This window comes from Ailuropoda melanoleuca, chromosome 14 (assembly GCF_002007445.2).
Source record: "Ailuropoda melanoleuca isolate Jingjing chromosome 14, ASM200744v2, whole genome shotgun sequence".
In the NCBI taxonomy this organism is placed as follows: Eukaryota; Metazoa; Chordata; class Mammalia; order Carnivora; family Ursidae; genus Ailuropoda; species Ailuropoda melanoleuca.
Genome location: NC_048231.1, coordinates 11,937,046 through 11,951,393, shown reverse-complemented (window position 1 = coordinate 11,951,393; position 14,348 = coordinate 11,937,046). Strand labels below are relative to the sequence as shown.

At 46.3% G+C, this 14,348-nt stretch overlaps 1 protein-coding gene across 1 annotated transcript in view; it reads right to left on the bottom strand.

Annotated features, from left to right (window-relative positions):
* TTC9 (tetratricopeptide repeat domain 9) overlaps positions 1-14,348 on the bottom strand; it is a gene marked incomplete at its 5' end in the record, with an annotated part of 66,212 nt that extends 51,864 nt beyond the window's left edge. Inside the window, one exon of the mRNA XM_034643042.1 lies at positions 14,249-14,348. Coding sequence (XP_034498933.1) covers positions 14,249-14,348 — 100 coding nt within the window. The remainder of the gene's footprint in view (positions 1-14,248) is intronic.

The window sequence follows — 14,348 nt, the reverse complement described above, 5'->3', positions numbered from 1 at the left end:
GTCAAGGGCTGTGTGAACAAGGGATGCGAGTCCCTCTCGCCATGGCCACACAATGTTGGGAGGAGGCTCTTAGTAAACTTGTTTGATAAAGATTCATTCATCATGGCTCATGCCCAGGGCCTCGTAAGGAAAATGGAGAGCGTTGAAAAGATATTGATATCTTCAGGGAGCTGATACTCTTCCTTTACACCCTTTCTTGGCCAAGCACTGAGGTGGCAAAGTGGCAGGTGAGAGAGCTAAGGTGAAAAACCCATTGAAAATCCTATGCGTTGAAGGCTCATGTTGACAGTCCTTTAAGGGATATCAGAGTCTGCTCCACAGAGTTGTAACACCGAAGCCGGAGGTCAAATCAGGTTGCTGGTGCCTGTCACAGGCCACCGTTCATGAGGGAAGCAGCCGGGTCCTATGGCAGCATAGGAACCCTGTGGCCCCTAACTCTCCCTCTTGACTTCATTGTAGTAGACAGAGAGAGAGAAGGGAGTAGTAGGAAGAAAGGAGGACAGGATTACTGCTTATTGGAGTCTACATTAACGCCCTTTGGTTGGGTTGGAAGTGGGATTTGGCGGGGCCGGCGGGGCCCTAGGGGATGTGGTGATGAGTACATACCCAGCAACAGAAGAAGCCCATTGCCCCAATTATCTTTACCTTGCTGGCTCTGGCCCAGCACGACACATGTCATGCTTATTGGCAGGAATTCTGAGCCAGGAGGAGGGGAAATCTCAGAAGCCCAAATCCCATCCTGTTCTCTTTTTGGACTTTAAAGAATGCTGTCCCTGGTCTGACCACCTCTCCAGCCACCCCTTCATGACCCAGCAACACCTCTCCTGTTCCTGTGGTCTTTCCCACCATCCTTCCACGGCACCAGTGCAAACAGCATGTCACCAGGCGTTTTGGAGGATACATTAGTTGACAGGCACAGATGTCACTGAAAGCACTTTCGTGGCCTCTCTTGGGCAGCACCACATGGAATTGCCAAGTGCTGGAAATAACCAAAATATCCACCAGGAGGAGATTGCTTAAATAAATAATGGGACACGGGTACAATGGAACATGACACAGATATTGAAATCATGCTGAAGAAAAATACTGAGTGACACTGAACAAATGTTTTTAGTGGAAAATATTGGTGGAAAAACAAAGGTGATTCAACGTTTGTGCCGTACAACCTGAATCTTGTGAAAAATAAATGTGTTTCTATCAGGGTGAAGAATTTTAATAGGAGGCATCAGAGCTCCTCTCGGGGAAACAATTATCCTTTTTTAAGAATGCCCTCATCAACTGCTCTAGTGGGTAAGGTGAGACTTTGAGAGCAGTCGGAGGCAAAGAAAGGTAGATAAAACAATGAGCAAACTGCTCTGTGTTCCACAGGACACGAATTTAAGAGCAGAAGAGCCTCAGAGACAGAGAAGGGACGGAGGGGGGAAAAAAGAGTGAGAAGCATGGTAGGTTGTTGGAAGCTGCCAAGAAAAGTTCAGCGGTTGATAAGAAAACTCCTGGTAGTCTGCAAGCCAAATTGAGTCTTAAGAAAAAGAATTTTGAATGTTCAGTTTTTGAGATGTAAACTCCTTGTGTACCCCGTAACCTTCAGGAACTCTGCAGCCCGAAGGGGGCGTGAGAGGGAAGACGCAACAAGGGGGAGCAGAACTGCCCCTCCCCCGGCAGACACTGGGGGGAGAGCGAGCGGCATGGGGGGGGAGGACCGGGGAAGGAGACCAGGGGGTCCCGGCAGTGGCCCCAGCACATAGGACCCAAACTCCTTGTTTCCTAAATACACTGGAGAAAGGTAGAAAAGTGGTGCTTTCATTCTCAGGATGCCCGAGCAAGCCTGAGGCTTTCCTCATCCGACACCAGGGAGGAAGTGCAGGGAGCTGGCACCCCCAGCGTGCGGCCAACAGGGCAGGCAGGGCAGGCATGAGGCTGCCGGCCTCACAGCCTCTCCCTTGGATGTCTCCCTCCCACAGCGCTCTTGCCTTCCTCCATCGCCTCTTCCCACCAGTAAGCTTGCTTGCTTGTGAGGCTCCCCAGGGCCAGGTAGGAAACACCCACACGGAAGGCTGTTGGTTTACGCCTTGCTCACCTCCCCTGCCCTGGAGCCACTGACCACTCTTTTGTCCTCCTCTGTTTGCTCTCTTGCTTCCCATCTTCCCCCATAACCTCCTCTGCTGAGTCCTTTTTCCTCCCCTCTCACATACTCTCCTGTCTTAGTACCTCCTGGAGCGGGAATTAGAGTTACATAAACCATCATCTATGAAGCGCCTGTTGTGTGCCAGGCCCTGTGTTAGGCACGTGTGCATGTATCATTTCATGTCAATCACCACCACAGTCCTGTGTGGTGCATATTATCGCTCCCATCCTTTAATGGAAACAAGCTCAGAGAGATGGGGACCTGTCCCAGGTTAATGGTGGAGTCAATGGGAAGTGAGGGTTCAAACCTAGATGTGTTTATGTTACATAAAGTTCTCTCCCATTAGGCCGCACTGCCCTGCAGGTTTTCTGCCTGTCTGTTCCTCCGTGTTCTCTTTCTTCCCTCCTGTCCTCATTGGCATACACAGGGGGACAGCCCTTCTCACTATCTAGGTGTCAGGGACAAGTCCACACATGTTCCTGATGACTTCCAAAGCCTGAGGGTGCCTGAGGGTGCAGGCGCATTCAAGCAAGGAGCTCAGTTCTGACTCAGGGTGAGCAACAGGCCCAGAATCACATTCCCAAATGCTTGGATCTGGCCCAGACTCCTGAGGCATCTTTAGTTTTGGGCCAAGGGTGGCAACTGTCTGAGACACTATAACTTAGCCAGCACCTGTTGCCTGTAACTTTTGGCCTTGACAGTCTGTTTGTTTGTTTCTTTTCTTTTTCTTTTTTTTTTAAGATTTATTTATTTATTTATTTTTAGAGAGAGTGTGGGGGGAGGGGCAGAGGGGGAGAGAGAGAGAGAGAGAATCTCAAGCAGACTCCATGCTGAGCATGGAGCCCAATGGGCTCCATCTCACAACCATGAGATCATGACCTGAGCTGAAACCAAGAGTTGGGTGCTTAACCAACTGAGCCACCAGGAGCCTGACAGTCTGTTTCTTAAAAACTTTTATTTTTCTTGCCATCAGGACTTCCTAGTCTAGTATAACCAGCATCGCCAGGTCTCTGATGGTGAATGACTACCTGCTCAGAATCAAAGTCTAAATTTTGGAATAATCTGGAAATACCTAGCAGTAATAGGTAATATTTGGTGACGTCAATTTAGATTCCAGAGCCCAGATAATATTTTAAATAGGCTTCCAACTCTTGCCCTGGTTTCTTTCAGAGACCCTCTGTCTGACTCTATCATCCTAGGAGGCTGTGAGCTCCCTTATTTTTGTTTACCCCCCTATTTGCAAGGGTTGCCTTGGAAATCTTAGTTGAGATGTTTTAACGATTATTTGTCAGCACATACCAGTAAACTAGAATAAAAGCGAGCCTGTTTCTTGTCTCTTTCCTAAATCTGGCTGCTCTCAGAAAGAGAGGCTGGGGAGTGGGGAGCTAGAAGGCCTTCGAAATCCTAGACAGTTCAACACTTGTGAAAGGACACTTGGAGGGCACTGACAGAACCCCCACTGTTCACATTTGAGGAAACTGAGGCTCAGAGTGATGTGACTTGTTCAAAGTCACAGAGCAAGTTAGCAGCAGACTCTGGACTAGGACCCCAGTTCCAGCTACCCTGCGCCATGTTTTGAGAACAGAGAAGGTTTAGATTTGGGCTCTAAGGAGCCATGGCAAGTGCACAGTAAAGATTCTGTGAATGAGTGAGTTTCCTTCCAATGCTCCGTGTGTCTGCTGCTGTGTCTGAGGAACCGGTGGCCAGGATTCCCAAAATTCAGGGGGCAATCAGAATCTTGGACACTGAGTGCACATGCCATCCCTTCCTCAACACCAGAGGCACATCGCTAATGTTCAGGACCAATTTATATCACAAGATCTGACCAAACTCTCTCTCCCCCTCATTGGCAGATTCAAACTGTCACTAACGTGCTCCTGAGTCCAGAGCGGCCTGCTCCTACTGGGGGTTCCATGCTGTCAGGATCTAGTTCCATGTGTGGATTGGGGTGGTAGGCACTGCAGAAAAGGGGATGAATCCTACTTTGGGATATTAGGAGAAACTGGGGTGGGGGGCTTGGGATAATTTTGCTTGATATCTTCGGTGTTACTGCCTGACAAGGCTAGACAAGACATAGATAATATCCAGAATGGCACTAAAAATCATGTTTATAAGGCACGTTTTCTTCAGGAAAAGAAAAAGCAGAAAGCAAAACTACCCATGAGTTCTCTAACAGATAACCCTGTCATCATTTTTCTTGAAAACTAAAAGCGATCATGCACAAAGTTAAAAACATAAAAATACTACAGAAAGATTTAAAATAAAAAGTTAAAAAAGACACGAAGGAACCTTACGTGCACACTGCTAAGTAAAAGAAGTCAATCTGAAAAGGCCACATACTGTGTGATTCCAACTCCACGACATTCTGGAAAAGGCAAAATGATGGAGACAGTAACAAGATCAGGAGTTGCAGGGGTTGTGGGGTAGGGTGTAAGGATGAGTGGGCAGAGCACAGAGGATTTTCAGAGCAGTGAAAACACTCTGTATGATTCCCTAATGGTGGACACATGTCAGTATACATTTGCCTAGATCCGCCCAATGCACAACACCGAGAGTGAGCCCTAATGTACACTACGGGCTTTGGGTGATGACCACATGTCAGCACACATTCATCATTTGTAACAAACGTCCCACCCTGGTGGGGGATGCTGACAATAGGGGAGGCTGTGCCCGTGTGGGGGCAGGGGCTGTACTTTCCCCTCCATTTTGCTGTGAAAACTGCCCTAAGAACAATAAAGTCTTAAGAATTAAAAGAAAAAAAGTTGAAGTCTCTCTAATCCCTCTGCCCAGTCCCCTTTTCAAGGGAGGTTAATAGCTTCACTTAGATGATTTCAGATGATCTTCTTGACACATCTACGTTTATGCTAGTTTATATCTTCTCTTACACAGGGAATCCTATCAAACACTGTTTTGCATTCTGCCTTTTCATGTAATAACAGCTTTTGGAGACTGGTCTGTCTCTGCACACACAGGACTACCCCATTCTGTATAATGGCCACACAGTTCAGAAAGAAGGGCAGCAAGACAGTCTTTCTGAAGAGCTGGAAAAGACCTTGGAGATCTTGGAACCCAACCCTAGTCTTTGTAAATAAGAAAGCTGCAGCCCAAAAGACGAGTCCTGACCCAAGACACCAGCTCGTGGGGAACTTGGAGTCCAAGTCCTTGTTCACCAAGTCATGCTTCCATTATGTTCTCAAAGGTAGGGATGTCAGAAGAGAAGCAGGGAAATCTTAGCCTTCAGAGAACACCCCTTGCATTCTCCTCATTCGATGATTTTTTTTTAAAGATTTTATTTATTTATTCGACAGAGATAGAGACAGCCAGGAGAGAGGGAACACAAGCAGGGGGAGTGGGAGAGGAAGAAGCAGGCTCATAGAGGAAGAGCCCGATGTGGGGCTCGATCCCAGCACGCCGGGACCACGCCCTGAGCTGAAGGCAGACACTTAACCGCTGTGCCACCAGGCGCCCCTCGATGACTTTTTTAAGCAAGTGTTTTGTGTGTGTGTGGACTATGAAGCAACCCGCATTTGGGGGCCTGTTTTAATATGTGTGTTTGAAACAATATGGGAAAGTCAGTGTGGATAGATATTTAATACCAGGCATCAAGAGTTTTCCTAGTGGATACTATCCAAGTATCCCTTTTATCCTAAAATTGTTAAAATTGGAGGTCAGCATTTTTCTTCATTGGGCAGGTCCCACTTTTTATTTCTCTTCTATTTTTTTCTTTTCTACATACCCCTACCCATGTAAAATGCTAATTTATACTTCCAATACTTTATAGTTTAGGAAACACACTCACATTGCTCCCTGCCCTCACCCTGTGAGTCAAGCTGGCATGCTTATACCCATTTAATAAGAGAGGAAAACCAAGGTCAGGGATGTTGTGAACAGATTAAGTTCCTACATGGTGAATGTGTCACCAGTGGTCATGTGAGTCTGCCTCAGTGTTCCACTAGGACACAGGGCCAGCTGATCTCCTTGGTGCTGGCTTTGGGGTCTCTTTGTTTTTGTTTCTTGAGAGATGAGGTTTTGGCCCACAAAGCCAGAACCTAGTACCAGCCAGTCATAAAAACACAAACTAAACGTAAATACTACTTTCCAGGATGTTAGGAGAACAAATGTTCCACATGACTTAGAATAATAACGTGTCCAACCTCATTTGGCACTAAAACTGAAGCATGTTTTTCAATGATGGTATCATTGCTCTCATGACATTAAAACCGAGCAGGTCTAGAGTAATGCGTTTGGACAATTCCAGATGTTATCCATCTAGTGGCTCATCTCTCCTCATTGTGCCGCAAAGTGATTATTGAGACAGTAAAGGCTGAATTGAATTCCTGCTCTTAACACTTCCACTCAAATTTCTCAGGACATGCTAACTGGAATTCGCATGCTCAGAAGCAAGGGGGGCAGAAAAGAGAAGGAAGTATGGGTGGGGCTCTAGCAGCCTCTAGGCTTACTGGAAATTATGACTCACCAGCTCCTCACACCTCTCTGTCCACACAAATTCAGGTCACCTTCCTAGTGACAAAAGGGAAATTCTGACCTGGATACAGAATGCAGGCCACTTTCGTCTTAACCAGCTAGAATGGTCATGGAATGGGACTCCTAATCACACAAGGCACAATCACAGTAAAAGGATGTTTGACCTACAGAATATAAGACTGGAGTGGGGGGCAAGTGAGTTGCCCTAAAAATGCCAAGGCTTGTCCTTGTTACAAGGGTGAGGAGATGTACTCTATGAGATGAGATGTAGTCTGTGTTGCCTCAAAGGGTAGATAGAATATGGCTAGATCGGGGGCACCTGGGTGGCTCAGTTGGTTAAGCATCTGGTGTTTGGTTTTGGCTCAGGTCATTATCTCAGGTTTGTGAGTTCAAGCCCCACGTTGGGCTCCCTGGTCAGCATAGAGTCCGCTTGTCCCTCTCCCTCCCCCTCTCCCCACACCTCTGCCTCCCCCACCCCCACACATGCTCTCTCTCTCTTTCTCAAATAAATATTTTTTGAAAGAATATGGATGGATCAATACAAATTTCAAGGAGGCAAATTTTAGTATTTAAGGAAGAAACTCCTAAAAATGGAGACTGCCAGGTGAATGGTTAGGATTACAGGCTTTGGAATTATAGAGTGGCAGATGAGAAATCCCAGTTTGCCACATACTGCTATGTGACCACGGGTGAGTGACTTAACTCTTCCAAGCTTAAGTTTTCGGTCTCACAAAGTGAGATCAAATGAAGTTATATATATTAAGCATATATATTTATAATATGTGTATAAATTATATATAATTTTATATATTCATACATATATGTAGTGTGTGTGTGGGTATTCATCAAAGGCAGGGACCTTGTCCTTCATGTTTACTCCTGTATACTCAGGCCCCACACCCAGGGTCTAGTACATATTAAATGCACAATTATTATTAATGGAATGATTGGATTTACTGGATCCTTAATATGAGAAAGCTACTGGAATAAGCATTTTCATTCATTTCTAACACATTCATGAAACATCAACTGGGTGCTAGGAACTGGGCTTGTCATGGTGGTGTTTACTGCCATTATTGTTACTATAATAATTATTATTATAGTTGTTGTTTTGTGGTGGTGGTTGTTAAATGGGTCATTTGAGGTGGTGGTGAGTCCCCCTGTTGTTGGAAGTGCCTGAGCTTATGCTGGATGCCAACTTGGTAATGGTACCAAGGAAATTCACACACCTGTGTAAAGTTTGGGGTCACATCCAAATCTAAAATCATAATTCTGATTACCTAACTCTCGAGACAGCTAGTTAGCATCACTTCACTTTTGTTCTTTGCACACACAAACACCACGAAGGGAAACATTTGCCCCATGAGCTTCCTCCAGGTCAATCTCATTTATAATTTGAGTGCTGTTTGAAAGTCTTTTTGGCAGAAAGGGAAGGGAAGACCCACTTGGACACATTTCAACCTGAGACACTTCTACGTCAAGTCAACCTTCCTTGGCACCACACATCCCACCTCTTTTTAATAAATATTTGGGAACTGTTGGTTTGGGTCCGACTAAACATGGCATCATTTTATTGCTGTTATGAAAATGTATATGACCAAGAGAAAGATAAGAGCTGTGCATCGCTAATGAATGGTTTCAAGGCCACATGAATACCACCAAGAAGACTAAACCCCTTTCATCTTTGATAGCGTTATCTTTGGCTTTTTTATGTCTGACACCATGGTTAGTGCTAGAGGTTTCTGCTATGTGGTTGGGGCAGGACTAATTATCTTGGTGAAAATGGAGAACTCTGTTCCTGACTGAACCTATGACTTTGCCAAAGTCAGCTGGGAATTAGGCACTTGATGGGTGGTGGTAGGTTGAAATATTTGGTTTTCATCCTAGCTATCTGGAGAAGGCACAGCCTGGGGGTAGAAGAGAACAGCTGTAAGAAGAGAATGTCCCATCTTGGAGGTCACACCCAGCTTGTAAAACTTTGGGAGCAGCTTTTAGCTGCTTCAGATTTTGGCCGTCCTGTCCTCACTGCAGCTGAGTCCCCTTGCCTTGGATGGGACACTCCCATGTATTGTGGCTGTAGGGACTCTGACTGTAAGGCATCCTAAAGAGTTTTTGGCTAAGAACCACCCAATTCATTTTCCCTGCAGGTAGACTAAGGCCCTTCAGAATCTACTTTAGACGCTGAGCCCAAAGTCTACATTCAGAGTGTTCTTTCCTAGATAGCATCCTACAAGTTTCAATTCTCACATCATTTCCTGGAAAACGATCTTAGAGGCCACATTTACAGGCAGAAATTTATTGGCAAAGGTGCTGCCCAAGGAACAGCCTCGGGTCAACAACGGCTTGGCCAGTCAGGCTCTTTCACCCTGATGGCAAGCTCTTGGCTGAGCATCTTAGCATGAAGCCCCTCCCTCTTCTTTCCCCTTCCTTTGACCAATTCTTACTCCCCAAACTTATCTTCTGGTTAGTGGGTTACCAGTTGTCTCTAGTCTTCATCTCCTTTTTACCACTCAATTCTTGCATTTGTAATTCATCCATCTTTATGCTTGGTTCTCTGGTTCCACATTCATTTCTGTTGAGTACCCTTTGTCTTAGAACCTGCCTCAGAGTCTATATCTAATTTTGTCCACCTTAGATGTATCGAGCCTGTCAGCTTCTAATATCCCATTAAGGGCGACTTCAAGGGTGGGTGGCTTATGCAGTCAGAAGGGCCCTGTATTAGGTTTAACGCTGTTATTGCTTCTTTGAAATTTCTAACAATTTTATCTTTGGAGCTGTGCTTTGTAAGTGAAGTTTGATGGGACAACAGAGAACAAACTTGAGCAGAGGAGAGAGGCACAACCATTCTTCACAGTCCCACTTGCACATAGCATTCAGGATGCCCCATGAGCACAGAATTCCAGTGGACCCACAATGCGTGAGAATTCAGCAAGACCCAGCTTGAGTACAAGGTAAGACTGTCAGGTCCATAACTAAGTAAGCAGGCAGACATGCTGACAGCCCCAAGAGGCATGCTTCCCGTCCAACCCAGAAATTGCTTCCAATACAGAAAGAAAGCAATAAGAAGCACGAATGACCTAAAGCCCATCATATCCTTTCTTACTTATGTTCCTACCCTGTACTAGCCAACCACTTATGCTGAAGATGATGACATAAAAGGAAAAAGTAGGGTAAGAGTAGGAAATAGTTCCTTTTCCTTTCCTTACTCGGCAGAAAGCCAGACTTGGTGGAAAGTGCACACATAAAGAATGCATGTAAAGAAATGAAATAAATATAGTTGAGTTTGTTTTGTTAGCATTTCCACTGTTCTAGGAAGAATAAACTACATATGCATGTATAAGCTACAAAATGGGAATTGTGTAATTTACGGGATTTCACAGACAAGGTAAGTGCTCTCCCATTTCCATTTAAAACTAGCATCACACAATAGAAAGATGAACAGTAAAATTCATTCCAATAATTAAAAATTTTAATTTTCTTATAATGACATTAAATAGCAAATAAAAGCACCATGTCAAATCAAGAGAAAGAGAGATCATGAAAGAAAGGAAAAAAGCTTTATCTTTTAATACTTTTAATGATACTTCCCCTCACCCCATATACACTTTTTGAATAAGGAGCTCCCCATTTTCATTTTGCACTGGGCTGCACAAATTATGTAGCCAGCCCTGGTCCCGTGGCTTTAAGACATGTCTATCCTAGGCCTTTTCCCAGTATGATCTCTCTACCCCTGTCCTGGGGCTTCATATAGGGTCAGTGGATATTATCTGCCCCTTTGGTGAAACAAACAAACAAATCTCTTAAATGTAGCTCTAAATGGATGGGAAAATAGGTAAAATGACATTGTAGGGGCTTAACCAAAGTCACAGGATATGCCAGGGATACAGGCACAAGCTGACTCTCATCCAGATCCAATGCCACGGCCTGTCGGCACTCATCTACACTGCGGGCATTTGAGTCTTGAATGTCATTTGAAAATACCAACAAAGTCATTACATGTTGCAACCTTTTGATCACACCCAGCTGGGGCCATCACAGCTCCATAGGAACCATGTGGAGCAAAAGGCTCTGCCTTTCAAGAGATTCTGCACAGAACATTCCAAGGCCTCAAGGGAGTCCTGTGTCTTGTTCCAGGTTAACAGGAGTCAATCAACAGGCCAAGACACGCTTCCTTTGCAGCTTTGGTAAGGATTAGAGTCCTACATCACCCCAGGCAGGTCAGAGTATCTTTTCAATCACTGTATCAAAGTCATTCAAAATTCTGAAAGAACGGGATGCTTCCCATCTTTTTTTTTTTTTTTTTTTTTTTTAATTCCCTAAAGACTAAGACAGGTAATATCAAGTCCAGGGGTCTTGCAGTACTGGCCAGATCCCTTCTCATCAGGAGGAACGCCAAGCCAGAACAAATCACAATCATGGGCACTTTGACAATCGCCTGTATGCCCTTCATGTGACCCTCTCAAGTCATCCAAATGGATTTTTAGACTAACATCTCTCAGCACATTGCACATTCTGGCTGCCCCCATCACTATTCTCTTAGAGCTTTCCATGAAGAGTACCAGGGTCCACCAGACCTAGGTTTTTTCCAGAAGCCTCACAACAGCCTTTTGTTAGGTGCTAACGTGCCCTTAGCAACAGAGCCTAATCCTCCAGGTACTTCTGGGCTAGTCCAAGTTCCTTCCAAACCCCAAACATCTCTCTCTATGGACAGCTGTGTGGAAGGACAGATCTTTGAGAGCACAAACGTCTTCAGACTGCTCCCACCAGGAGCTGGCTGGGCTGCTCAGCCGGCACTGCAGGCCAGATGGAAGGGTCAGTTGCCTTTCTGCCAGAAAGAATGTGCAGCTGCTGTCTCCTTCCTATCAGCAGGCAAGAGGGGGACGGGGTGTCTTATGGGCTACGCTGCCCTATTCCGCTCTGACAACAGTAACAGTGATCTGTTCTTCTCTTTCCATCAAATGGTAATCATAAACGCTTAAAATTTTTACATTGCCATTTCAAATAATCTTCACGAAAATATTTTAATGAAATGTAAAAATGCTTCTGATATAATGCTAAGTGGGAATAAAAGGATACAGGAGGTCCTGGCTTTGTAAACAGTTTACATTTAGGTATAGAAAAAAATAAAGGGAGGAAATATATCACAAGGGATGTCTTTTGGTGGTGGGGCCAAGAGTAATTTTGCATTTTTCTTCTTTAAACTTTTTGATATTTTCTAAAAGGAAATATACTTTAAAGGTATGTATTACTTTTGTAGTCCAACAAGAAAGGATACTTTCCTATTAGGTAGGATTCCTCAGACAGTAGTTACAGATTGTATGCATTATCCCAAAGGAAACCAACATCAGGCTTCTATTTCTCTAGGTGAATTCCAGGATCCCTTTTCCCAACTGAATTTTCTATACAGGAGATAGATTTTGGCTTTGACACAACTGTTTAGCTTGTAATGACTCTTCTTTTCTCTTTCATTGAAACTAGAAATTATTTAGGAAGAGCCCTATCAGAGTTTTGAATTAACGTACTGTATTTCTCTCTCCTGCTTCCCAGGGCTCGGAGCTCCAAACAGAAGCCCACTTGAGACTGGATTCAGAGAGCTAGAGGCCTAGAGGACCGGACCGGACCGTGACTTTGGGCATCAAGGTGTGATGGTAAAAACACTGATTTTGGAGTTGAATGGCTCTGGAACCTCAGGGTTTTTTTCTCTGCAATCTTTTAGCAAGTTGTTTTAAAGGTGAAAAAGCGCATTGTATGTAGAGTGACTAGCACAGGGCACACAATAAATTATTAATACGAAGAAGGGGTGAGCCGCTGGAGAAGGCAGCAGAGGGGAGATCTGCTATTGCGGCTCTCCATTCTCTCACCACTGAAGTTTTCCAAAGTGCCTGCGGGGTGGGGGCGGGGGTGGAGGAGCTGGCGGGATCTCAGCCCCGCCCTGACTGGGCTTGCCTGACCAAGGACACTTCTTCGGTTTCACCATGGAAATGTAACCGCCTCTTGGGTAGGAGATAGGCAGTCCTAGCCACAGGCCAGCAGCCAAAAGGGTGGGGTGAGAGGCAACCCTAGAATGCCCATGGATAAGTCTAAATATAAGACTCCATTACCACTCTGAAATGACCGCATTGGTGATCCAGAGTGCCTCTTCCTCCACCCACGGCCACTCTGCCCTTTCACTACTCATCAGGCAGAAGCAAGTATGCCAGAAGCTTACAGGAAATCAAGAGCATCAAGCTGTACATTATGATGGATTGAGATAGTCTATCTTTGCTATATGACTTTACCTACTGTCATTATTACTAGGAGTAATGGGCACCACTATTTTTACAACTGCGACTACAACTAGCGGATTAATCCCTTACATTGGTAAACTACAATTTATAAAGCGGCTGGGTTATGCCTGATTGAAGGTGATCCCGGTCATGGCATTATGGGAACACAGAGTCAGGCTGGCACTGGACACCTCAAAGGGAACAGAGCAGAATTGCTGATACTTTTGTTTCATCCCGCAACTTTCTGGGCCCCAACCACATTCACCCCGCGCGGCCACACCCAGTCACTCTCCTGAAGCTATTCTGCTCCAACTGTCCAGGGCTAGTTTAGGCAACTTCAAGGGTTAGGGACTAGGAGTAATGGCCTTTTATTTGGCCAGAGGAGTTGGACCATGCCCAAATCCCACCAAACAGGGTGAGAGAGGAGTACAGAATGCCTCTCCAAATATAAGGCCATTGTGCCTGCCAACATCTCCCACCTTCTCCCAGGAAGGCCACTGAATGACACAAGCTCTTCCTTTTTTAAAAAGAGACTTTAAATTTCCTGTGGCAAAGTTACATTTTTTAAAATGCCTGACCTAAATCCCCAAAGGGAACTCTGGAATGTATACCTCACCTTCTCATCCAAACAGAAGGGCCCCTTTTCCCCTGGGGCCCTGCAGTCAGCCCCGGGGGAGGACCCGTGTTACCGAGCGAGGATGTGGCACACTGCTCAAGCCCAACCGTGAACTAGCTTTCCTTCGAGATCGCTCGCTCTTCCCCTGGCAACCAGGGGCCCCGGCAGAGCTCGGAGAGAAGAAAGTGGCATTTTGGAATCCATTTTGCTCAAGATGCTGAAGGCATCGTGGCACACTGCCCTTTGCTACCGAGGCCAAGGGAACTTGGGGTAGGAAGGACCTTACCCATGGGGATGCGGTCAGTTGAAGGCAAGGTGAGGACGAGCTCTGGTGCCAGTGATACCTGAGGAGCGCGGCCGCTGGGACGCGGTGGGTGCGGGTGCCCACCCTGGGCGCTCCTTCCCGCATTTGGACCCAGGTCCACTGGTGAGCAGTAGTAGCAGCAATCGCCACCCGAGCTGCTGGGCTCCTTCTGTCTGTCCAGTTATTTTTAGGTGAGATTTACGATGGATGAGGGGGAAGGGACCCGGGATGACAATGAGTTTTGGGAGGTATAATCCTAAAAGTCACTTTTTCCAAAGCACCCCCCTCCCGGGTCCTCCTTCCCGGAGCAGCGCTGTGCCAGCGGGGAAGTGGGCAGCGCGGGCACGCCGCAGCGGTCGGCTGGGACCCGAGGGCCGGGGCTCCTAGCCGGGCGCCGGGCGGGGGGCAGGCGGGCAGGGGAGGAGGGCCGGGCGCGGCGCGGCGCAGCTCACCTGCCAGGCTGTTGTAGCAGTCGATCTCGATGGCTTCCACCGTCTTGCTCTGCTCCTCCGAGAGGCGGCCGGGGTTGGGGGCCCCGGGCGGGGAGGCCGC